The sequence below is a fragment of the Durio zibethinus genome, chromosome 19, assembly GCF_047325235.1.
Source record: "Durio zibethinus cultivar Kanyao isolate XHJ-2024 chromosome 19, ASM4732523v1, whole genome shotgun sequence".
In the NCBI taxonomy this organism is placed as follows: Eukaryota; Viridiplantae; Streptophyta; class Magnoliopsida; order Malvales; family Malvaceae; genus Durio; species Durio zibethinus.
In genome coordinates this window covers 7,403,816-7,430,027 of record NC_143180.1, presented here as the reverse complement: position 1 = coordinate 7,430,027, position 26,212 = coordinate 7,403,816, and the positions used below count along the sequence as shown (strand labels likewise).

Genomic DNA, 26,212 nt, shown 5'->3' with positions numbered 1-26,212 from the left:
TTGGGATTCTAAATTCCAGTAAAGAATGGTTACATAACAAATCATAGAATAACATGCTAAAAACTCAGAGAAACTTTCATAGAATGGAATTTCAAATCATACATAAAGGTTTGAAAATTTCATAAAACATGAATTTTTCTCAAAAAAAAAAAAACACATGTAATTACCTCTTGAATTCATCATAGAATTTCTTCTCTTTTTGTAGCTTCCTCTTTCCTTTCATAAAGGCCAACTTCTACCAAAATCTGTTAACAATTTTCAAAAAATAAATAAATCAACAATACAAAAAAAAAAAAACAAAATATAATATTTCCAAATATATACCTTTTTCAAATCACGATCTGCCATCCATTTTGACTTGTTACACTCTAGGATTCAAATAGCGGTCGCTATTTCAGGGTAATATCACCATCTATCACTGCTATTGAAGAAAAAATGGAGAAGAATTTGAATCTTATTGATAGAGGCATATCACGGCCACAAATTGGAGTGTAACATTGAATAGTGACAATTGCAGTCCGCTATTTCCCGTTACTTCATTTTTCATTCAAAAATTCAAGAAGTTTTTTTTTTTTTTTATTTGACTCTTGTTAAAAACTTAAAATAAAAACAACAGGCCATAGAATAAACATCAATTCACAAATTAAAAAAAAAAAAAAAAACTCACAAAACTTAAACTTCCAAAGATATCAATTTTTTCAAATTCAATTTCAATCAAGATTAAGCACATGTTGTTTAAGATAAGCAATTAATTCAGCATTCAAATTATCTTTTTTTTTTTAATTTCAAAATTTGCTATAATTTTGTGTGTTTGGGATTGGACTAGGCTATGATGCGCTGTTAGGGAGTTGCTAGGACTTAGAATGAGAGACAATAGATGAGAGTGAGACTTGAGGTTTAAGGAGACGAGTAGATAGCACACACCATAAAAAAAAAGAGTTGAGAGATGGGGATGAAGATGAAGGTCTGGAGAAAATTTATTGAATGCAAGGTAAGGAGATGAGAAGTTGTGTGGATCTTTGCAATTTAGTCAAGAGGCAAAGGAAGTAGACTTAACGCTATTGTTGTTGAAGATTATTCTTAGCAAAGAGGCTGCTAAATTTGATTTACTATAAGCCCATAAAAAGTAATTCTCTTGGCCCGTAAATAGTAATACTTTTGCTTAATTTATGATGTTTAATTACTTGTTAGTTGATTTATGCATAATATAATTTGGAATAATTTGATGATTGTGGTAATTAAATAATTAAATATATCATTTGTTATGATTATTTATTTTTCACATGTTTATTTATCTCTTGTTATTTTTTAATTATTGTATAAGTAATTTTTTAAATATGAATATTTTACTATAAATATTTTTTCTTAAATAAAAAAAATACATGACATGATATAAATTACTTTAAAAATCATAAAATAAGAGTTTTATGATTAATAATTAAAATTATTACATTTTATAACAAGTTGAGCAAAATTAAAAAAAATTTATGATCGTGATAATTGCAATAACCGTGAATATTTTCGTTATAACCACAATAATGATAAACACGACGCGATAAAAAACGTGGCCTATTATGATAATTTAAATCCTTAATTATACTATCATGCGTAACTAGCACGACTACATACGACAACGAACCACTCAATCCCTTACAACTAACCATCTCTCTCTATATTGTATATATCTATTCACCACCGAAAGAAAAACCTTAATTTTTTAATGGAAAAAAATAAGAGCAATTTCGATTGAAAATTGAATAGTTCAATAACAAAATTTCTAACGTTAGAAGAATATCCACAAAAAAAAAAAAACTTTGATAGAGCAAATCAAATAACGGCCAAAAAAACCTTAAAAATATAAAAAAAACGAAGGCAAAAGTGAAAAATGGGAAAAGTTTCAAAATAAGAAAATAAAAAACCAAAAAAAAAAAAAGAGAAGTTAAAGAAGGATGAGGAGGAGGTGATTAAGATTTTAGGAAGATCTAGAGGCGATAGTGGTGGAAAGATTGGTTCATTGACAGCCTTTTTTGCTTTACCTCCTCTTCAATCGCTCCCTATCCTTTTCTCTATTCTTCCCTGCTCCTTTCTCTTTGTTTTCTTTTCTTTTTTTTTCTATTGCTTGCCTGAAAAAATGTAGAACCATCCCTGTTTGATCTATCCAAATTTCATACAAACCGTAAAAAAACCAACGTTTTCCCAAATGTAACCCCCCATCAACTTAATTTACATGGCTGAGGTGTCCGTCCATAAACAATTGGGGACTGCTATTATATATTGATAGAGATATATTGTTATAGATATTATCATGATATTAATTAATAAAAAATATTTAATTACTTTTCAAAATGATCATTAAATATATTAAAAAATCAATGAAAAATAGTAACAACATAAAGAAATTATTTATTCTCTTTCAAAATAAAAAAAAAATTCTGACCTCAGTTATAGTCAAGTAATCTAATAGTAAAATATTCGAATTCTTGCATCTTTTAATTATAAAATAAATTTTAAAAAATACACATTTATTAAGCATTTAAAAAAAATAAATATCACAAATGGATAAAAAAATTTGTTAAGATTAACTGGAAAAAATTTATATTTTTAACAATTATAATTTCCGCCATGTAGAACGAGCATTTTTTTTTAATATATAAAAGTATTATGATTTAATAAAGTCAAAGCACGATTTAATTCAGATAATTCATCACTTCTTTTAAAAAATACATTATAAAATTTATATTTAATCTCTAATACTTATAATTTTTTTTCCTTAGGCTTTAGCATGTTTATATAAATATATATATATTTATTATATAAGTTAAAGCATGACATTCTTTAGTAGAGTAATTAGCCTTTTCTCACCTTTGGGCTTAATTTGACTAACTAGCCTTTTGTGTCCTTAAGGGCTAGCACATTGGTTGTTGCTCGAAAACATGCCAAGTCTTACCCAATCTTTTACATTTCAAGGGCCTGAATTTTTAAAAGCATGCAAAAATGAATATTTAATCTCAAATAAATCCATCTTAATAATAAAACATAGTTAAATTACCAAAGCGATTAAATTAATATGGCTTTGGTTATCCCAAAATTTGATCGTACATTTACATCTTTTAATTTGGAATGTATTGATTTAACACTTAAGAGTCATTAACGACTATCCATTTTAAAAATGTCCATCTTGAAAAAATTAAATTATAAATTACTTGCAAAGTCAAAAGATCATCCGAAATTTGATCATTGCACTATTACTCACTAATACTAATGTCTATGAACCCAAATCCATTGTATATCTTTGGTTACAATAAAATATTATGTAATTTTGAATTTGATACAATTATATAATATAAAAATAATATAATTTAAAATTTTAATAAAAATTTTATATTTTTTAATAAAATAAAAAAAATTTATTCATATTTAACGTATGAACAAAAATTATAATATAATAATTTTTATATTTTACACATATTTAATATAAATCATACACAATATAAATATATAAATTAATCAAACATTATTATATAAACAAAATATTTTTCATACCACGACCCTAGTATCTTACTGTTCAAAGTCCAGCCCACCGAAATCAAAATCCACTCCTCAAAGAACTTTCAAGAGAAAAAAAAAAAAACCGAAACCAAAATTCAATCATCAAAAATAGAACTTAAAAGAAGGAAAGAAATCACAGGACTTTTGATTTCTGGATGACATTTGGTGACAAGTGTCATTTGCATGGCCTTATACTTGTATTCAAATCATCTACTCGTGTCCCTTCGTTACCCACTCACTTCCTGTATTTTCGATTTTTCCTCTCTAAAACCCTCTGCTTTTTACTGCCAAAGAAGGAACTTATTCTTTCTCTTTTCCTTTGGTTTCTGCTTAGTTTCTTTCGAATTATACTAAACAAAGACTCTGCTACAAATGGCGTTGGCAGAGTTATCAGCTTCCTATACCAAAACGACAACCCCTTTTCACTCTTCACAGCCTTCTCTTTCATCAACATCTCCCCGTTTCTCCGATCATTTTCGCCGTTCGTTTCGATCCATACCCAGATCCCGGAATGCTAAAATCTCATGCTCTGTTGCATCAGAGTAAGCCTTTTTTTTTTTCTAAAAATTAAATTTTTTTTCTAAAAATTAAAGTTGAACTTTTTATGTTTTTTTTTTTACTTTATAATTTAATGGGTGTTTCTTGTTTTTTGTTTCTTAGTCAAGTTCAAACCCCGATCCCCGTACAAGCTGAGAATCCCAAAGGGAAGACTGAGTGTTATGGTGTATTTTGCCTCACTTATGATCTCCAAGCTGTATGTTTCTTGTTTCTCTGTTTTCTTTTTAAATTTATTTAATAAGTAATGTCTTTTGAAAGCAATCTCAGTTCTTTCACTAGTCAAATTAAGTTAATTCATTAGTTTAAGTGAAATGGTTGTAGTATTATGTTGTTTTTTTGGTGTGCATTTATTTTAGGTATTTTTTGGTTTTGTAAGAAAAAGTGCAAATGAGAAAAACCAAAAAAAAAAAAAAGGAGAAATAAATTTAAAAATATATTGCACAATTTTCTTTTAAAGAGAAGAATTCTTTACATGTTGAATTGTAATCATTTATTTTTTTTTAATTGATTATGAACTATGATTTTGCTTTATAGCAACATTTTGGTTAAGCAAATGAAAATAAAAAATCACCCTCAATAATGTTGGAACTGGATTCTTATAACCGGTTGTAATGAAAGAGATTAGTGGTTGAACCATTTCACTCAGGTTACTTAACTTTTTTTCCTTTTAAAGCCCTCAATTTGCTCACCTGATTTTTTTTTCTTGCCTGCAATTTGGTCAACTTTCATTGTGTTATATTGTTTTAATTGTTAACAGGAAGAGGAGACAAAATCATGGAAGAAATTAATAAATATATCTGTTTCTGGAGCTGCTGGGATGATCTCTAACCATCTTCTTTTCAAAGTAAGTAACTTCGGAAGAAGTTAAAATTCCATTTTTATGTCCATTGAAGCTCCTATTTATATGTTTGTATCATTTCCTCTGGGAATTCACCATCATCTATAGTTGCAGTTTAACCAGTTATGCTAAATGCCCTTCTATTACACTGACTATACTACTAAATAAATGTTGTTACCAAGGAAAGATTGTGTGCATCGGTAAAATTGAGTATCATGTGATGAAAAGGTAAACTTACTAAATGCGGCCTAGGTTCAATCCAACTGAATGTTTGGATTGGAATGTCCTTTAGAATATAGCAAATGCAGATAATGGAATCTTAATAGCAAATGATATTATAATTACCATTTTTTAGCATTAATCAATAGTAGTTATAATGATAGTCTCCTATTCCTTAGAATTTCCAGCCTTAATTTCATTGCTTCCCTTTTTCATTTAAATGCTGTAGAAATAAAGGAGATATACCTCACCATGTCCAAAAGATGCTCCAATAATAAATATTGAGGTTGATGCTTGACAGCATCTTGCTTAAAAGGTCTCTTTTACAGTGAAACTATCCTTTCTTTAAAGCTGAAAACTAAAACACCGCACTCATGTCCCGGGCATATTTTCATGGGAGAAACTAGCAGTTCATAATAATTCATGCGATTTCTATTTATCATGACTTAATTGCTAAGTTGTTTTGCTCTTCCAGCTTGCATCTGGTGAGGTGTTTGGACCAAATCAGCCTATTGCTCTGAAACTATTGGGATCTGAAAGGTCAATACAGGCTCTTGAAGGTATGGCTCTTGACATATTCTTATAACAGATATTCAGCAAAGTAGATGTCATTTCAAAAGGAAGAGAACTGATTTTTTTGGAGAAAAATGGGTACAGTTTGAATGACCAGCATGTGTATCGAGGGCAATAAGCTCTAAGTGCATCCAAGCTATTGTTGGAACATTTATTGTGAAAACTCAAAATGTGAAGTAACTTTTAATTCGGAGAAAATGGTCCTCCTGCAACTCTTTTGATGCAAGGAAGATAAATAAAGGCTCTTTTTCTGTAAATGCTGCAACCCTTTTCAAATTGATGTCCTAATGCATGCAGGAGTGGCAATGGAACTTGAAGATTCCTTGTTTCCTCTATTGAGGGAGGTTAGTATTGGAATAAATCCGTACGAGGTGTTCCAAGATGCTGAATGGGCTCTTCTAATTGGAGCAAAGCCACGAGGGCCTGGAATGGAACGAGCTGGCTTGTTAGACATCAATGGGCAGATATTCGCTGAGCAGGTGCTTTCATATTTGGGTTCCTCTTTTTTATTTATTCTTTTTTTTTTTAGTTATGACGTGTTAAAATCAAGCAGCCATCATCACCTTGCTTCTAAATATTTTAGGGAAAAGCTCTTAATGCTGTTGCATCTCATAATGTCAAGGTGATAGTAGTGGGCAACCCCTGCAACACTAAGTAAGGATCTTCTCGATTATAGCTGCTGGTGCTTTCATTGTCAAAATGATATATCTCTTTGTTGTTCACTTTGCTTGATTCCTTAGTAGTTTAGGCTCCGTTAATGCCTCTATATTATTATTTTATTCTTTCTGATGCAGTGCCTTAATTTGTATGAAAAATGCTCCAAATATACCTGCAAAGAATTTTCATGCTCTGACTAGGTTGGATGAAAATAGAGCAAAATGCCAGGTACATGTATTACTTGAGTAATACCAGTTCCAAAGTAATAGATTGTTATTAGTTTTCACCTGCAAATATAAAAATAAAATACAGTTTGACATTAAAGCAATGGTTTCTGCAGCTTGCTCTAAAAGCAGGTGTCTTCTATGATCAAGTGTCAAATATGACAATATGGGGAAATCACTCGACAACTCAGGTAATAAACACTGTTTTAGAAAATGCATAGATTAGGTTCTGAAGACTGTGTCATAAGGTATTCTGTATGCGATTTCAACTAGGTTCCAGACTTCCTAAATGCTAGAATCAAAGGCTTACCTGTCAAAGAGGTCATCAAGGATCACAAATGGTTAGAAGAGGAGTTCACCGAAAAGGTCCAAAAGGTAAGATATGTAGACCCATTATTTGTAAATCTCTGAAATAGCATACTGAATAAACTTTCATGAACTACTTGGGCCTTAAAGTTTTATTACATAACATGTAAATTTGATTTGCAGAGAGGTGGAGTTTTAATTCAGAAATGGGGAAGATCTTCAGCTGCATCTACTGCTGTGTCAATAGTTGATGCCATCAAGTCTTTAATAACTCCCACACCTGAGGGTGATTGGTTTTCTTCTGGAGTAAGTTCATGCCCATATAAATCATATGATTGCATGCATATTTTGCCTTTATTAATTCCATCTTTACCTTCACAGGGAAAGAATTTTTATGGCCAACCTTCCATAAAGATAGAAAATCCTTTGGAAGTAATTGAACATTTGAGACCCATTACCTTTAATCCTTTGCTATTTTAAGTCTAATCGCTATCATGAGGGAGAAAATTTTGCATATGCATCCAAGTGCAGTAAGAAAATTTTGATCCAAGCCATTATTCTCTAAATCTGAGCTTCTCTACACTATTTGCCTTGTTGAAGAAGTGTAATATGGCAAGAAAAAATAACTGTCAGTTATTAAACTTTTGACCATGAATCTCATTGATTTTAGCTGTTCCAATTGATTGCCATTCTCACTTTTTAGAATGCAAATGCAGGTTTATACCAATGGAAATCCATATGGTATAGCAGAGGATATCGTTTTCAGCATACCATGCAGATCAAAAGTATGAATTCAAAGATTTTTTCTGTATCTTTTCTTGAAATCCTTTTGTTCACTCTTTTCAGATTTAAGGCAACTTTTAAAGTATCGTTTTGAATTACATTCTGTAGGGAGATGGTGATTATGAACTTGTCAAAGAAGTGATCTTTGATGACTATCTGCTCAAGCGAATTAGAAAGGTACATTAAGAATTTTGTAGACCTAAAAGTGAAAATGGAAATTTTGGCTTTCACATTACAAAACAAGGACACTACTTCTCTGCACTCCCACACTCATTTTAATACATTTTTACACCAACTAATTTGCAGACAGAAGCAGAGTTGCTGGCTGAGAAGAGATGTGTGGCTCACCTCACAGGGGAGGTAAATTTCAAATAACAAGGGTCAACATGGTTCACTCCATTGCTGAATGGAGCATATGTCAATGATTTAATTCTGTTTGCTTCTTTTTCCAGGGTGTTGCTTTCTGTGATCTAACTGAGGATACAATGCTTCCTGGAGAAATGTAAATCAGGTAAGAGTTTTTTCTTCCATTTTTTTGTCCATTTACCACAAATCAGCTGTTGGACAAAAAGAAAGAAGAAAATGAAAATCACATGTATACTAAATTGTTTATTGTATGAGTAGCATTCTAGCTAGTAAACCAGTAATAACAAAAAAAAACACCAATGTTTAACCATTTGTTAGATGGGGATTAAAAAATAAAACCTGGTCTCCAGCGTGTACCTTTGATCTTGTGTCGTCGATTGCCAGTAAGAAGGCTCCTTTTGCCTTATTTCATCATGGTCATTACACCAGATAGTCTGAATCATCCTGTTTCTTACTCCAACATGGTATCATGTACTTTGACAAGCATGACATTATTTCTTGAATGTTTGTTTATCAGATTTTTCAGCACAGGCAAACCAGTGTCTTAAATTAATGTTCAATTGTAAGGTTTTATAGTCCAATGCTGAAAACATGCTTCTTTGAGCTGCAATTCCAGAAATGGAAAGCATTTTATCATTCAAAGCATGACACTATTGCACGTCCACAGGCAACTATCAAGCTATTAATTCTCATTGTAATTGAGCTAAACTATGTTTAAAGCTGTGGTACTTTCCACCAAAATGGATTTCACTCATTTAGGGAGTTTTGGAAAACGTTTCCATTTCTAAATTCCTAAATCTGCAAAATTGGAAAACAAAGGATTCAATGAATTGTTAAAAAAAGGTGGCAAACTACTCCCAATAATTCTCCAAAATTATAGAAAACTGGGAAACAAGAGTCTTATTTCATCGATCAATTGTAATACGAGAATGATTTTGCTGACCAGCGCTTTTGAGGCACTTGTTAAGGTTTAAAAGCACTTGTTAAGATTAGTTAAGTTACTAATTATAGTAACATTTTATGGTAAATTCGGCAGCTAATGGTTAATTTCATGAATTTGCAACGCATTGAAATTTGCGATTTACTCGGGCAAAATTTACATTAAATTATTTACGTGAATTTTGTAAATTTTTTTAAAATGATTTAATAAAAATTTTAATTAAACATTTGAATGGATAAATTGATAGGATAAAATGTGACAATTAATAATATATAAAAAAATTATTAAAAAATTATTTATAATTTTAATTTGATCAATATTTATTTAATAAAAAAATTTAATTAATATTTTTATTAAAAATATCTATTTAATAAATATATCAAAATTTATTTATTTTTTTCAAAATTTTCACGCATGATTTTGATTAAAATTTTCAATCTATCGATTTTTATTTTTATTTTTTAATTTTTTTCTTTTAATAAAAAACTTAACTTCAGCTAAATTTTATCCGCAAACTCATAATGCGAGAATAAAGTTGAGATAAAAAATATTTTTTAAATTATCATTATGTAAGATTTGATAATTTTAAATACGATATAATAATACAACATGAAAATGATACAAAAGAAATATGTATGCGTTTAGTGTAATCTGTATTTTTTGTTTTAATTGTGTTAAGATGATTAAGACATGATATTATTCATGTTATATTCGTGTCAAATAATAATAATATACTTAAGATAAGATATTGTTTATAGTATAAAAAAATTTTGAAAATTTATTTTAATTTATTTAAAAAATAAATTAATAAATTATTTATTTTATTATTTGGGTATTTAAATAGATTATAAAAATTTAATTTTTTAATTTTTTTGTTTAAATACTAATTTAAATGATATTTTTTGTTTAAATAAATAAATTAATCGTATTTAATTATGTTATTCGTATATAATCATATTAATTGTATCATATTATTTAAATATAAATTAATTTTAAATATTTTAATCATGTCATGTTGCGCGTGTAAATAAATATTTTATATTCATATTTAAATTATTTATGTCATTTAAATATTTGTATCAAAATTATTTATACCATGAAATTGTGTTACTCGATAAATGATACGATTTCGCGAACGCAAAATCTAATTGGGGATTAACTGTTATCTCGAGAAGCATTTATCGAGGTTTTGAGCCGTTCTTTAATACAAGGGTATAAACTTTTGAAAAGCCTCATCAATCTTTTTTTAGAAACTTTGGAAAAAAAAAATAGATACAAAAATTTTTGACTGGTCATCAATAAATTCTATTTCAGTCTTCCTATATACTTAATTATGAACAGTATTTCCAAAAATGTTTGCTTACACATTCAAGACTCAAGACTCCTGTCTTTTGGCAAGAAATGTGTTCTCACCTACTCCTATCTTTTTGGAGCATCATCCAATTGAAATTGGCGAAGAAAATAAACATGTTGATAAATTTTTAACCTCAAAATTCGTGGACATGTGATTATTTATTTCAAATCAATAATATATAAAAAATATAAAAATTATTATGTTATAATTTGTATGAAAATGTTAATCACAGAAATATATTTATTATTTTTATAAAATTCATAAGGTTATTATTATTGTTTTGTTATATTTTCAAATCGTTTCAATAAAGTTGTAAACAAATTCTCAGCTTAAGAAATGGCACGAGGAATTGAAAGAAGACATCAATTTTGGTGAGATTCACAACAACAAAACTGGCACATCAGAATAGAAAAAAGTACTACCGATTTAAATTTAGTTGAACATAACAAATTCGAAAATAGAATTCCAAAAGGTCCACCAATTGTTTTACAAAGGGTATCTAAGACAAGAAGCAACCAAGAAATTGCTGCACGATAGCTTACAGACCAAGAGTTTTGTCCCTGTATGATGTAGACTATGATGAAATAATAAAGGTATAGGTTATCATTTTGGCAATCATCATAAAACAAGAAAATAAATGATGAACCACCACCACCGTTAGCCTGCCATCCTAGTCAACCTATAAGGGTAACTAAAACATTATCCAACATTTTGTGATCAATTGATTTGTTGGCTGAATCATAGCCAACCCTACTGAGTATCTGTTACCTTGTATAGATACAGGTCCCAAACTTCAGACTCACAGAAATAATCAGGACCAAAAATAACATCATGACGAACCACCCTCTTGAAACAACAGACCCTGTCTTGCCAGAGAGTAGGCTAGCCATTGGCAGAAAGCTGGAAGAGTTAATATCACCTTGTGGTAAGCTAAATGAAAGAACAAGGTTGACATTCCCATTTTTGCTGTATGACCAGTCCAACCGATTGCCAGATGAAGTCATGTTTGGTATTCTTATCATGCCAGCCATTACATGAACAGAACTGGAAGCATGTGTCGCAGAATTTAGCTTGAGTGCTGCATCTTTCGAAGGGAACTCAGAGGCAAATGCAGGAGGAGCAGGAAAGCTACCCAACATGTGACTGGCCTTTTTAATAAATGGATACTTGGTACCTATACCATAGAGAGTGAACCAAAAGTGAGCCCAAATGAATACAAATGTTGGATTACAACTTGCAAAAAAGCATAAAGAGCTAAATTATTCCCAACATCTTACCAGGTTCAAATTTTGTGGCCTCCAGCTCTTGCTTTGAAGAGGAGGCATCAATGTTGCCATATTCTTCCATACGTTCACTTGCATTACACATTTGTTCAGTTCCTTCATTTGAATGCTGTTATCATGTAATAAGTTAATTAGAAGCTGCAAAAACTTTTGCATGTATTAAGACATAATGAAGACAAGAAAGAATTATGCACCGTTTGGGCAAGAGGTTCTTGGCCAGAAACAGGGTTATCACTCCCCGCCATTTGATCAAAATCAAAAGCCGGAGGCAGCTCAACAGCATCATCAAATTTAAGATACTCATCAGGGTCAAAAAGTTCAGATTCTGTGTAAATGGGGTTTGAAGGATCATTAGCTTCCAGGAAAGGTTCATAATTGGTTGGAAGATAATCATTAACATCCTGGTATGGCTCTTCAGGCAAATAGTTGTTGTCGGCAGGATTGATGTTTTCATTTGCTTCAAGCAAGTATTCATCCTTAACTGGTTTTGCATTTGCAGCTATCTCATTTGGCTCAGGTAAATTAGAGACCATATGCTCATGATGCACCTTTGAATCACTTTCAGTGGCATGCATGGCAGTAGGCTTCAAATAATCTTCACTGAAATCCCTTGCATGTTCAGCATGGTTGCTTGATTCCCCATAATAGAAGTTGGAAGGGAGAATTGCATTCTCGGACATATTGTCAGGTGGCTTTTGATTGTCTTGACTGAACTCCCTTGAATATTCAACATGGTAGCTTGATTCCCCATGATAGAAGTTCAATGGACGGATAGCATTTTCAGAAAGATTGCCAACATCAGGATTCTGGCAAGAAGCAACAATTGTCAAAATTTTGATCATTCAAATTCATACAAATCAAGGCTGACAAGGCATAGCAGAATTACTGAGTAAAGGGAAAATAATACTTTTAATTAGAAAAGGGACAAAATAATTACCCAGAGAACGGCTTACAACCAACATATGCCTACTAGTAATAAATAATAAAGAGAAGGATACATCTAACAATGAAGCCAATTCATCAATAGCATGAGTGTCTGACCTTGCAATACTACACGCTATCATTGTATGCACTAAATCCATAACAAATTAGAAAGACATGGCTCACAGATTTCATAAGCATGCCAAGCCTGATGAGTGAATTTGGTTGGAGGGATTTACCCACAGCAACAATATGACTTCAAGCACAAGCATCACTTAATGGCAAATTGATCACAAAGAAAGCCTAGAAAAATTAAACACACCCTTAGGCAGTCTATACACACAAATACAACATACGTGCCTCATTCCACCATAAACTAAGCAGCTCTTTTCTTGAAAATCATCTCATTCAACAGAAGATCAGAAAATTTTGAAGACATGCCAAGAGCCCAAGAGAACAAGTGGAGTGAGCATGACTAGAAACAAGGTGGCTTCCCTAGGAATACTTACCAGCTTATCCTATATCATTTAAATTCACTAGTTACTAGCTACTACCATTCTCAATTTAAGTTGCAAGGTGTCATACAATAAAATCATTAACACACACACACACACACATATATATATATATATATATATATATATATAACATCATAAATATAGCAAATGTCAAGTTGCCAACCACAAAACAAGCCGAAAAACATCATACCTGGTTAATATCATTCACTTCAACAAAAGCACCATCATTGGCAACCTCTTCGTACACTGCCACAGCATGTTGGCCAGGCACAAAAACTGCCTCATCAGCCTCCCACTCTTCTTCAATAAAGGCTGCCCCATACTGTTCCCCGTTCTTTGGCCCAGACCCACTTTTTTGAAACACCCTACACAATACAAAAGCATCCTTCCAGCCCCAAGAACCCAATGTTAATTCCCAAACAAACATCAAAGTTGAAACACCAAAACACTACAACAAAGATTGTAATCTTACCTGTTGAATTTCAGCTTTCTCCAATGCCTCATCAGTAAGGCGATACTCGTGCATTACCCAGTTAGTCCTTTCACCACGTGGGGCACGGCCTTTGTGATAAACAAGGGTTTTCTTCATGCCAACAACTCTTTCACTATGGGAGATTGGACGGTCCTTGCCAGTTGTCTTCCAGTAGCCTTTCTCAGTTGCCCTATTGGTCCTCCACCCGTTCCCATATTTCTTGTCCAGTGCACTGAAGAAGTACCACTCCAAGTCCCTGCTCTTCAGCTTTGACTTATCTATTAAGCAGAAAATCTTCATTCACAACAAAAAAGAACTTACCCTAAAATCTACTTACATACAAAAATACAAGCTTAAACTTACAGTGGGTATCTTCAAAATGAAACTTAAGCGGGAAGTAAGAAACCCCAATTCAGGAATTATATATTCAAACGAGAACACCTAAAATAGGCTTACAGTGGATATCTTCAAACGTTTAAAACGGAAAATTGAAAATTTAACATAAATTAGAAATTTAAATATACAATTGACCAAGTAACAACATCCCGATTCCAAAAATTTGAAAAAAAAAAAAAAAAAAAACTAAAAGAAACTTAAGCTCCAAGTGGGTATCTTCAAAAGTGAAAATTAAGCGTAAAGTTAGAAAACCCAATTCAAGAATTACAAAAAAAAAAAAAAAAAAAAAAAAAAACCCTGAAATAGGCTTAAATTGGCCATCTTCAAAAGTTTTAAAAGGAAACTTGAAATTTTAACCCAAATTTGATATATATATATATATATATATATATATATATATATATATATATGATTGACCAAGCAACAACATTCCAATTTAAAAAATTTGATATGAAAAGCGAAGCTTAAACTCAACTGGGTATCTTCAAGAATCAAACTTGAAAGCACAAAATTGAAATTTACCCTAAAACCCGTGAATCTAGCATATAGCCAACGAAAAAAGAAAACCCAATTCGAAAACTTGAAATATAGGACAAAATTGAAAAATTAACCCAAAATTCAAGAATCAAACAAACAATTGATCAAGCCAAACAAAACAAAATTTAACTTGAAAAAAACTTACCAGGGAGATCCCAAGGCTCCCATCTGTAAATATCGATAACAGAGATTGCATCAAAGCAAGGCTTGTTCAAGATTTTGCGTTTCAGATAGTAACGAACGAGTTCTTCATCCGTCGGGTGGAACCGAAACCCAGGAGCAAGCGAGGTTGCCGAGTCACTGCTCATCGAATCACCAACAAAATGTAGAATTAAAAATCAGGGATTTAAAGAACTGAAGATTTTACTTTGGAGTCATAAATATTAGGGCTAGCGTCAATTTTTTTTTCCTTTTTCGGTGTTAGTCGGCGTTACGAGAAAGGAACTAAACTATGGCCATTGCCAGAAACAAGGTTGACTAGTTTCGCAGGTGGAGTTCTTATTTATAATGGAAAAAAGTTAGGGGCCATAGATGATAATGGATGTCATGATGGAGTAACACGTGGACGTGTGTTATGAGTAGGTAGCACGAGAAGATACTTAATTGTGTGTGCAATGGTTAAAGATTCTATTTTAGGTAATTATATGCGTCAAAATTTTGAAGGAAAATTGTAAATGCCCTATATATCATTTTATACATTTTACTATTAAATATATCTTAAATTCATATTGATTATGAGTAGATAATACATAAATATATTTAATTGTAAGTAAAACAGTAAAAGATTTACGTAATTGCATTTTTCAAAATTTTTTAAAAAAATTCTAAATACATTCCATATATTATTTTATACATCTCATTATTAAATATATTTCAAATTCATGCTAGCTATAGGTAAATAACACATGGAGACACTTAATTGTAAGTGAAATGGTGAGTGTTTTATTTTATGTAATTGCATAAGTTAAAGTTTCGAAAAGGAATTGCAAACACCCCACTATTAAAAACATCTCAAATTTATGTTGATTATGGGTAGATAGCACTTGGAGACATTTAATTAAGAGTAAAACGATGGAATGTTCTATTTTACGTAATTGCTTACGTTAAAATTTCGTAAGAAAATTATAAATGCACCTCATATATTACTTTATACACCTTCACTATTAAATACATTTCAAATTCATGTTGACTATAGATAAATAACACGTAGAGACATTTAATTACGAGTAAAACGATGAAATATTCTATTTTATGTAATTATATATGTCAAAATTTTGAAGAAAAATTCTAAATACACCTCATATTTTACTTTGTATGTCTTACTATTAAATAATCTAAAATTCATGTCAACAATAGGTATATAGCATGTGAAGATACTTAATTGCTAAGTATTCCATTTTTATGTAATTGCGTATGTTAAAGTTTCGAAGAAAAATACATATCAAACTTATGTCAACTATGGGTAGATAGCACGTGAAAATACTTAATTGTTAGTGAAATGGTGAAAGGTTATATTTTATGTAATTGCATCCATCAAAATTTTAAAGGAAAATTCTAAATACACCCCATATATTACTTAATTGCGAGTGAAACGTTGGAAGGTTCTATTTTACGTAATTACATTGATCAAAATTTCAAAGAGAAATTCTAAATAACCCCATATATTACTTTATACGCCCCACTATTAAATACATCTCAAATTCATGTTGATTATGGGTAGATAACATGTGGAAACACTTAATTACGAGTGAAATGATGGAAGGTTCTATTTTATGTAATTACATCCATCAAAGTTTCGAAGGAAAATTTTAAATACACCTTATATATTACTTTATACATCCCATTATAAATACATCTCAAATTCATGTCGATTATGGGTTGATAGCACGTGAAGATACTTAACAGTAGAAGGTTTTATTTTATGTAATTGCATACATCAAAGTTTCAAAGAGAAATTTTAAATACACTCCATCTATTAGTTTATACACCCCACTATTAAATACATCTCAAGTTCGTGTGACTATGAGTATATAGAACATGAAGACAGTTAATTACGAGTGAAACCGTAAAAAGTTTTATTTTATGTAATTACATTCGTCAAAGTTTCAAATGAAAATTTTAAATGCATCTCATATATTACTTTATACACTCTACTATTAAATACATCTCAATTTCAAAATTAAAATATTTATTTCTATTAAATACACCTTATCGTTCATTAATCCATTTTCCCTTCATACCCTTAAACCATTCTTCATTCTCCCTTCTCTCTTCACTTTCAATCCAAAATTAACTCTAAATTCATCAAATTAACCCCAAAATCACTTTTTTTTTTATTCTTTCATTGATTACAGGTAAGATTTCAAGTTTATCTTGATTGATTTGATTTAAATGTATGTAAAGATAGGTTAAGGTTTATGATTTTAATTTTGTAGAATTTGAGCTTCTTAGAAAATGAATTTCAAGAAATTTTTAAGGTTCTCAAAAATGAATTTTCAAGAAGGAAGGAATCAAGAAAAGAAAAAAAGAAATACTTGAATCCTATTTGATTTCATCCAAATTTATTAGTGTTTTCTCTGATCCAACTGAGGATACGATGCTTCCTAGGAAAATGTAAATCAGGTAGAGCCTATTCTTCCAATTTTTTTGTCCATTTACCACAAATCAGCCGTTGGACAAAAAGAAAGACGAAAATGAAAATCACATTTATACTACATTATTTATTGTATGAGTAGCATTCCAGGCAGTAAACCCACAATTATAAAGAAAACACCAATGTTTACCCATTTGGTAGAGAGGGATTCAAAAAATAAAGTCTAGTCTCCAGCATGTAACTTTGATCTTGTGTTGTCGATTGCCAGTAAGCTGACTCTTTTTTGCCTTGAATCATCATGGCCATTACACCAGATAGTCAAAATCATCCTGGTTCTTACTGCAACATGGTATCATGTACTTTGACAAGTATGACATTATTTCTTGAATGTTTTTTTATCAGAATTTTCAGCACAGGTAAACCAATATCTTAAATTAATGTTCAATTGTAAGGTTTTATACTCCAAAACTGAAAACATGTTTCTTTGAGCTGCAATTCCAGAAATGGAAAGCTTTTTATCATTCAAAGCATGACACTAATGCACGTCCACAGGCAACTATCAAGCTATTAATTCTCATTGTAATTGAACTAAACCATATTTAAAGCTCAGACACTTTCCACCAATATGGATTTCGCTAATTTAGGGAGTTTTAGAAAACGTTTCCATTTCTAAATTCCTAAATCTGCAAAATTGGAAAACAAAGGATTCAATGCATTGTTAAAAAAAAGGTGGCAAACCACTTTCAATAATTCTCCAAAATTATAGAAAACTGGAAAACAAGACTCTTTATTTCATCGAGGATGATTTTGCTAATTAGTGGTTTTAAGGCACTTGCTAAGGTTTAAAAGCACTTATTAAGATTAGTTAAGTTACTATTTATAGTAATATTTTATAGTAAATGCAACACTTAATGGTTAATTTCATGTAGGGAAATTCTATTTATACCTTATTTATTACCTATACACCCTATTTATAAATACACCCCAAATTCAAAATTCAATTTTTTATTTCCACTAAATACATTTCACCCCTCACTTTCTACTTTTCATTCCTACCCTTTTTTTTTCTCTTTATTTTTTGAAATTAAACTTCTCAAAAATAGATATTCACGAAGTTTTGAGGATTTTCGAAAATGAATATCTGATAAACTTTAAAGATTCTCAAATATTCAGTTTTAAAAAGCCTCAAAATTTTTTAAATATCCATTTTTGAGAAGCCTTGAATATTTTTGGATATCTATTTTCGAAAAGATTCAAAATTTCTCATATTACCATTTTCGAGAAGCTCGATTTTATTTTTAGTCACTGAAAATTTTAATCATGCACTTATAAATTCATTTACTTGATTATGTATGTGAATAAAATTGAAATCAATATTTTCAAGCATACATGGCACAAACTTGTTCTTTCTCCTAAAATTCTAAAAAACCAAGAACACTATTATTTGGTTTTCTGATTTTTGGGTTTTACATGAGCAAAACGATACTTTTGGTTTTCTGGTCTCAAGACAAAAATACTTTTATACACATGCATGCTTGAGAACTAACATTTTTATTCAATTCGTATATATGATCAAGTAAGAATGGCATATCGATGACTCCTGTGTGCAAGCATGTTAGTCCAAGCTTCAATAATTTATAGAACATTAACCATGACAATGTCATCAATAAACTAATAAATCCAACAATAAGGATTTCTAATGTTTTAACTGTCAAGATACAGGTGATTTAAATATTAGAAGTTTCTATTATCAGAATTAAGTAATATATCAAAAAAATCATTAAAAATGTTTGAAGATTCTAGCACATCAGATTTATTTATTTTAGTATTATTTATTTTAAAAGTAAATATATTTATTTTATTTAAATTAAAATCAAAGGTTATAAAGAGTTTATAATTAAATATATATTTAAATAAAAATTTATGTATTTTCGAAAATGAATTTTTAAAAATACAATATAATTCTTAAAAATTTATTTTAAAAAACACAATATAATTCTCAGAAATAAATTTCCTAAAATTATATTGTGTTATTGGAAATAAATTTTCGAGAACACATTATAACTTTAGGAAATACATTTTTGAGATTTATGAATGTGATTTTTGTGTGTTTAAGTTATTATTAATCATATTTTTGTCATTTACTATAGATTAAAATCGATAATTGTTATGTGGATATTTTTGAAAAAAATTTTTGATGATGTATAAAGAAAATTTTATTGCGTACTTAAAAGCCCTCTTTCATGAATTTCCAACGCATTGAAACTTGTAATTTACTCAACAAATTCATGGACAAAACTTATATAAAGTTATTTAGATGAAATTTGTAAAATTTTTTTATAAATGATTTAACACAAATTTAAATTAAAAATTCAAACAGATAGATTAATAAAATTAAATGTGAAAATCAATAATATATAAAAAAGTTATTAATAATATTATTTATAATTTAAATTTGATTAATACTAAAAATTTCATTAATATTTTTATTAAAAATATTTATTTAATAAGTATATCAACATTTAGTAAATTGTTTTTGAAATTTTTACAAGTTTGATTTATTTGATGAGATTTTTTTAATTTATCAATTTTGATCTTTTATTTTAATTTTTATTTATTTGTTTTTAATAAAAAAAACTTTATGAACTTTACGAATAAAACTTAATGTAAATCTTGTCCGCAAACCTATAATACGAGAATGAAGATGGAAAAAAAAAAAAATTTTTTAAATTACCATTAGGTGAAAAACCGAAACTTGGGGTTGGGGGCTACTCGAGAAGCATTTATCGAGGTTTTGAGCCTAAGTTCTTTAATATAAGGCTATAAACTTTTGGAAAGCCTCGTAAATCTTTTCTTAGAAACTTTGAAAAATAAAAAGATTAAAAATATTTTGACTCTGGTCATCAATGGATTATTCCAGTCTTCCAATATACTTAATTATGAACAGTATTTCCAAAATGCTGCTCACACATTCACGGCTTAGGTTATTGTCTTTTCGCAAGAATGTGTTCTCACCTGCTGCTTAACTGCTATCATTTTGGACCATTATCCAACAAAAATTGGCCAAGAAAATAAAGCTATTGATAAATTTTAAACCTCGTAATAATTTTTATGAATATGTTAAACATAAAAAAATATTTTTTATTTTTGTAAAACTCGTAGTTTCAATAAAATTTGTAATCAAATTCTTAGTTGGAGTTAAGAAATGGCAAGAGGAATTGAAAGAAGACATCAATTTTGTTGAGATTCATGATGACTAAACCGGAACATCACATTAGAAAAATGTAAAACGGCTTTAAATTTACTTAAACATAACAAATTCGAAAATAGAATTCCAGAAAGTCCAACTGTTTAAAAAAGGTATCTGAGACAAGATGCAACCAAGTAATTGCTGCATGACAGCTTACAGACCCAGAGTTTTGTCCTTGTATGATGTAGACTACAATGAAATAATAAAGGTGTTGGTTATTATTTTGGCAATCATCATAAAACAAGAAAATAAATTAACCACCAACATTAGCCTGCCATCCTATTCAACCTACAAGGGTAACTAAAACATTACCCAACATTTTGTGATCAATCGATTTGTTGGGTGAATCATAGCCAACCCTACTGAGTATCTGTTACCTTGTATAGATACAGGTCCCAAACTTCAGACTCACAGAAATAATCAGGACGAAAAATAACATCATGACGAACCACCCTCTTGAAACAACAGACCCTGTCTTGCCAGAGAGTAGCCTAACCATTGGCAGAAAGCTGGAAGAGTTAATATCACCTTGTGGCAAGCTAAATGAAAGAACAAGGTTGACATTCCCATTTTTGCTGTATGACCAGTCCAACCGATTGCCAGATGAAGTCATGTTTGGTATTCTTATCATGCCAGCCGTTACATGAACAGAACTGGAAGCATGTGTTAAAGAATTTAGCTTGAGAGCTGCATCTTTTGAAGGGAACTCAGAGGCAAATGCAGGAGGAGCAGGAAAGCTACCCAACATCTGACTGGCCTTTTTAATAAATGGATAATTGGTACCTATACCATAGAGAATGAACCAAAAGTGAGCCCAAATGAATACAAATGTTGAAATACAACTTGCAAAAAAGCTCAAAGAGCTAAATTATTTCCAGCATCTTACCAGGTTCAAATTTTGTGGCCTCCAGCTCTTGCTTTGAAGAGGAGGCATCACCGTTGCCATGCTCTTCCTTACGTTCACTTGCATTAGACACTTGTTCAGTTCCTTCATTTGAATGCTGTTATCATGTAATAAGTTAATTAGAAGCTGCAAAAGCTTTTGCATGTATTAAGACATAATGAAGACAGGAAAGAATTATGCACCGTTTGGGCAAGAGGTTCTTGGCCAGAAACAGGTATATTACTCCCTGCCATTTGATCAAAATCAAAAGCCGGAGGCAGCTCAACAGCATCATCAAATTTAAGATACTCATCAGGGTCAAAAAGTTCAGATTCTGTGTAAATGGGGTTTGAAAGATCATTAGCTTCCAGGAAAGGTTCATAATTGGTTGGAAGATAATCATTAACATCCGGGTATGGCTCTTTGGGCAAATAGTTGTTGTCTGCAGGATTGATGTTTTCAATTGGTTCAAGCAAATAATCATCCTTCACTGGTTTTGCATTTGCAGCTATCTCATTTGGATCAGGTAAATTAGAGACCATATGGTCATGATGCACCTTTGAATCACTTTCAGTGGCAAGCATGGCAGTAGGCTTCAAATAATCTTCACTGAACTCCCTTGAATGATCAGCATGGTTGCTTGATTCCCCATAATAGAAGTTGGAAGGGAGAATTGCATTCTCGGACATGTTGTCAGGTGGCTTTTGATTGTCTTGACTGAACTCCCTTGAATATTCAACATGGTTGCTTGATTCCCCATGATAGAAGTTCAATGGACGGATAGCATTTTCAGCAGGATTGCCAACATCAGGATTCTGGCAAGAAGCAACAATTGTCAAAATTTTGATCATTCAAATTCATACAAATCAAGGCTGACAAGGCATGGCAGAATTACTGAGTAAAGGGAAAATAATACTTTTGATTAGAACAAGGGACAAAATAATTACCAAGAGAATGGCTTACAACCAACATATGCCTACTAGTAATAAATAATAAAGAGAAGGATACATCTAACAATGAAGCCAATTCATCAATAGCATGAGTGTCTGACCTTGCACTGCTACATGCTATCATTGTATTCACTAAATCCATAACAAATTAGAAAGACATGGCTCACAGATTTCATATGCATGCGAAGCCTGATGAGTGAATTTGGTTGGAGGGATTTACCCACAGCAACGATATGACTTCAAGCACAAGCATCACTTAATGGCAAATTGATCACAAAGAAAGCCTAGAAAAAGTAAACAGTCTTAGGCACTCTACACACAGAAATACAGCATATGTGCCCCATTCCACCATAAACTAAGCAGCATTTTTCTTGAAAATCATCTTATTCAACAGAAGAGCAGAAAATTTTGAAAACGTGCCAAGGTCCCAAGAGAGCAAGTGGAGTGAGCATGTTTCTTTTTAACTAAAAACAAGGTGCATGGAGTTAAATAGCTTGCCTAGGAATACTTACCAGCTTATCCTATCATTTAAAATACTAGTTACTAGCTACTACCATTCTCAGTTTAAGTTGCAAGCTATTATACAATAAAATCACTAATGTATATAACATAAATATAGCAAATGTCAAGTTGCCAACCATAAAACTAGCCCAAAAACATCACACCTGGTCAATATCATTCACTTCAACAAAAGCACCATCATTAGCAACCTCTCCATACACTGCCACAGCATGTTGGCCAGGCACAAAAACTGCCTCATCAGCCTCCCACTCTTCTTCAATAAAAGGAGCCCCATACTGTTCCCCGTTCTTTGGCCCAGACCCACTCTTTTGAAACACCCTACACAATACAAAAGCATCCTTCCAGCCCCGAGAACCCAATGTTAATTCCCAAATAAACATCGAAGTTCAAACACCAAACACTACAACAAAGATTGTAATCTTACTTGTTGAATCTCAGCTTTCTCCAATGCCTCATCAGTAAGGCGATACTCGTGCATTACCCAATTAGTCCTTTCACCACGTGGGGCACGGCCTTTGTGATAAACAAGGGTTTTCTTCATGCCAACAACTCTTTCACTATGGCGGATTGGACGGTCCTTGCCAGTTGTCTTCCAGTAACCTCTTTCAGTTGCCCTATTGGTCCTCCACCCGTTCCCATATTTCTTGTCCAGTGCACTGAAGAAGTACCACTCCAAGTCCCTGCTCTTCAGCTTTGACTTATCTATTAAAAAGAAAATCTTCATTCACAACTAAAAAGAACTCACCCTAAAATCTAGTTACATAGAAAAATACAAGATTAAACTTACAGTGGATATCTACAAAATGAAACTTAAGTGGGAAGTAAGAAACCCCAATTCAGGAATTATATATTATAAAACGAGAACACCTAAAATAGGCTCAAAGTGGATATCTTCAAACGTTTTAAAACGGATAATTGAAAATTTAACCCAAAATTAGAAATTTAAATACACAATTGACTAAGTAACAACATCCCGTTTCTAAAAATTTGAAATAAAAAACCCTAAAAGAAACTTAAGCTCAAAATGGGCATCTTCAAAAGTGAAAATTAAGCGGACTAGTTAGAAAACCCAATTCAAGAATTATATATATAAAAAAAAAAACCCTTAAATAGGCTTAAATTGGCTATCTTCAAAAGTTTTAAATGGAAATTTGAAAATTTAACCCAAATTAGGAATATAAATATATATGATTGACCAAGCAACAACATTCCAATTTTAAAAAAAATTGATATGAAAAACGAAGCTTAAACTCAACTGGAAATCTTCAAGAATCAAACTTTAAAGCACAAATTTGAAATTTACCCTAAAACAAGTGAATCTAACATATACTAACGAAAAAAGAAAACCCAATTCGTAAACTTGAAATATAGGACAAAATTGAAAAATTAAACCAAAATTCAAGAATCAAACAAACAATTGATCAAGCCAAACAAAACAAAATTTAAATTGAAAAACTTACCAGGGAGATCCCAAGGCTCGGATCTGTAAATATCGATAACAGAGATTGCGTCAAAGAAAGGCTTGTTCAAGATTTTGCGTTTCAGATAGTAACGAACGAGTTCTTCATCCGTCGGGTGGAACCGGAACCCAGGAGCTAGCGAGGTTGCCGAGTCACTGCTCATCGAGTCACCAACAAAAAGTAGAATTAAAAATCAGGGATTTGAAGAACTGAAGATTTTATTTTGGAGTCATAAAAATTAGGGTTCGCGTTAATTTTTTTTTTCCTTTCTTGGGGTTAGCCGGCGTTGGAAGAAAGGAAGTGAACAACAGCCATTGTCAGAAAAACTGTTGGCAAGTTTCGAAGGTGGAGTTCTAATTTATAGTGGACAAGAGATGGGCCTAGATGATAATGTTACCGGACTGGGATATAATGTATCTCACTGAGGGAGTAACACGTGGATGTCTAGACTATTGATGATACCACGAGGAAACACTCAATTGAGAGTGAAATAATAAAAAATTTTATTTTACGTAATTACATACATCAAAATTAAAAAAAAAATTAAATACATTTTATATATTATTATACATTCCATTATTAAATATAAATTTATGCTAATTAGGAACAGATAGCACATCGAAACATTTAATTATGAGTAAAATAATAAAAAATTTTATTTTACGTAATTACAAACGTCAAAATTTTAAAGAAAAATTTTAAATATATATAATGTATTACTTTATACACTTCACTATTAAATACATCTCAAATTCATGTTGAACATGGCTCGATAGCATGTAGAGATACTTAATTACGAGTGAAACAGTAAAAAGTTTTATTTTACATAATTATACACCTCAAAGTTTTGAAAGAAAATTATAAATACACCTCATATATTATTTTATACACCTTATTATTAAATACATCTCAAATTCATATCTATTATGAGTAGATGGCACGTGGAGACACTTAATTATGAGTGAAATAGTGGAAGGTTTTATATTACGTAATTGCATACGTTAAAGTTTCGAAAGAGAATTCTAAATACATCTAATACATTAGTTTATACACCCACTATTAAATATATCTTAAATTCATGACACTTAATTGTGAGTGAAACTATGAAAGATTTTATTTTATGTAATTGCATATGTCAAAGTTTCAAAAAGAAATTCTAAATACACATAATATATTACTTTATACACCCCACTATCAAATATATCTCAAATTCATGCTGATTATGGGTAGATAACATATTGAGATACTTAATTGTGTGAATGGTAGAAGGTTTTATATTACGTAATTACATACGTTAAAGTTTTAAAGAAAAATTCTAAATACACCTAATATATTGTTTAATACACCTCACTATTATATACATCTCAAATTCATACCAACTATGGGTGAATAATACGTTGAGACATTTAATTGCTAGTGAAACAGTGGAAGGTTTTATGTTACATAATTGCATACGTCAAAGTTTCAAAGAGAAATTTTAAATACACCTTGTATATTACTTTATACACCCTACTATTAAATATATCTCAAATTCATATCGATTATGAGTAGATGGCACGTGGAGACACTTAATTATGAGTGAAACAGTGGAAGGTTCTATATTACGTAATTGCATACGTTAAAGTTTTGAAGGAGAATTCTAAATACACCTAATATATTACTTTATACACTCACTATTAAATATATCTTAAATTCATGACATTTAATTGTGAGTGAAACTGTGAAAGATTTTATTTTACGTAATTGCATATGTCAAAGTTTCAAAAAAAATTTCTAAATACACATAATATATTACTTTATACACCTCACTATCAAATATATCTCAAATTCATGCTGATTATGGGTAGATAACACATTGAGATACTTAATTGTGTGAAATGGTAGAAGGTTTCTATATTACGTAATTGCATACGTCAAAGTTTCAAAGAAAAATTCTAAATACACCTAATATATTACTTAATACATCTCACTATTATATACATCTCAAATTCATACCAACTATGGGTGAATAACACGTTGAGACATTTAATTGCCAGTGAAACAATGGAAGGTTTTATGTT

At 30.8% G+C, this 26,212-nt stretch overlaps 3 protein-coding genes across 7 annotated transcripts; 1 reads left to right on the top strand and 2 right to left on the bottom strand.

Moving 5' to 3' along the window:
* Window positions 1-3,695: 3,695 nt before the first annotated feature.
* On the top strand, window positions 3,696-8,601 carry LOC111310364 (lactate/malate dehydrogenase family protein). Of its 2 annotated transcripts, XM_022909753.2 has the most exons (14): window positions 3,696-4,091; window positions 4,210-4,303; window positions 4,865-4,951; window positions 5,640-5,724; window positions 6,035-6,216; window positions 6,321-6,391; window positions 6,532-6,622; window positions 6,735-6,809; window positions 6,892-6,993; window positions 7,108-7,230; window positions 7,641-7,709; window positions 7,816-7,884; window positions 8,014-8,067; window positions 8,160-8,601. In XM_022909753.2, the coding sequence occupies exons 1-14, from the start codon at window positions 3,922-3,924 to the stop codon at window positions 8,211-8,213; spliced, it is 1,326 nt and encodes a 441-aa protein (XP_022765488.2). In that variant the 5' UTR covers window positions 3,696-3,921; the 3' UTR covers window positions 8,214-8,601. The 2 variants fall into 2 exon arrangements, 1 of the variants encoding a protein (XP_022765488.2); XR_016330364.1 differs by lacking the exons at window positions 8,014-8,067; window positions 8,160-8,601 and adding an exon at window positions 7,306-7,454.
* Window positions 8,602-10,773: 2,172 nt separating this feature from the next.
* Window positions 10,774-14,969, bottom strand: LOC111310363 (NAC domain-containing protein 78-like). 3 transcript variants are annotated; one of them, XM_089748521.1, is made up of 7 exons: window positions 14,640-14,842; window positions 13,925-14,002; window positions 13,562-13,839; window positions 13,280-13,474; window positions 11,845-12,456; window positions 11,645-11,759; window positions 10,774-11,541 (listed from the first exon to the last, which is right to left on the bottom strand). In XM_089748521.1, exons 3-7 carry the CDS (start codon window positions 13,676-13,678, stop codon window positions 11,132-11,134), a joined length of 1,449 nt encoding a protein of 482 aa, XP_089604647.1. In that variant the 5' UTR covers window positions 13,679-13,839; window positions 13,925-14,002; window positions 14,640-14,842; the 3' UTR covers window positions 10,774-11,131. The 3 variants fall into 3 exon arrangements, with proteins under 3 accessions (XP_089604647.1, XP_022765487.2, XP_022765486.2); XM_022909752.2 differs by lacking the exon at window positions 13,925-14,002 and having other exon boundaries at window positions 13,562-13,855; window positions 14,640-14,969; XM_022909751.2 differs by lacking the exon at window positions 13,925-14,002 and having other exon boundaries at window positions 14,640-14,969.
* A 5,392-nt stretch (window positions 14,970-20,361) lies between these two features.
* On the bottom strand, window positions 20,362-24,483 carry LOC111310362 (NAC domain-containing protein 78-like). 2 transcript variants are annotated; one of them, XM_022909749.2, is made up of 6 exons: window positions 24,153-24,483; window positions 23,117-23,394; window positions 22,836-23,030; window positions 21,424-22,035; window positions 21,224-21,338; window positions 20,362-21,120 (listed from the first exon to the last, which is right to left on the bottom strand). In XM_022909749.2, exons 1-6 carry the CDS (start codon window positions 24,313-24,315, stop codon window positions 20,711-20,713), a joined length of 1,773 nt encoding a protein of 590 aa, XP_022765484.2. In that variant the 5' UTR covers window positions 24,316-24,483; the 3' UTR covers window positions 20,362-20,710. The 2 variants fall into 2 exon arrangements, with proteins under 2 accessions (XP_022765484.2, XP_022765485.2); XM_022909750.2 differs by lacking the exon at window positions 22,836-23,030.
* Between the last annotated feature and the right edge of the window lie 1,729 nt (window positions 24,484-26,212).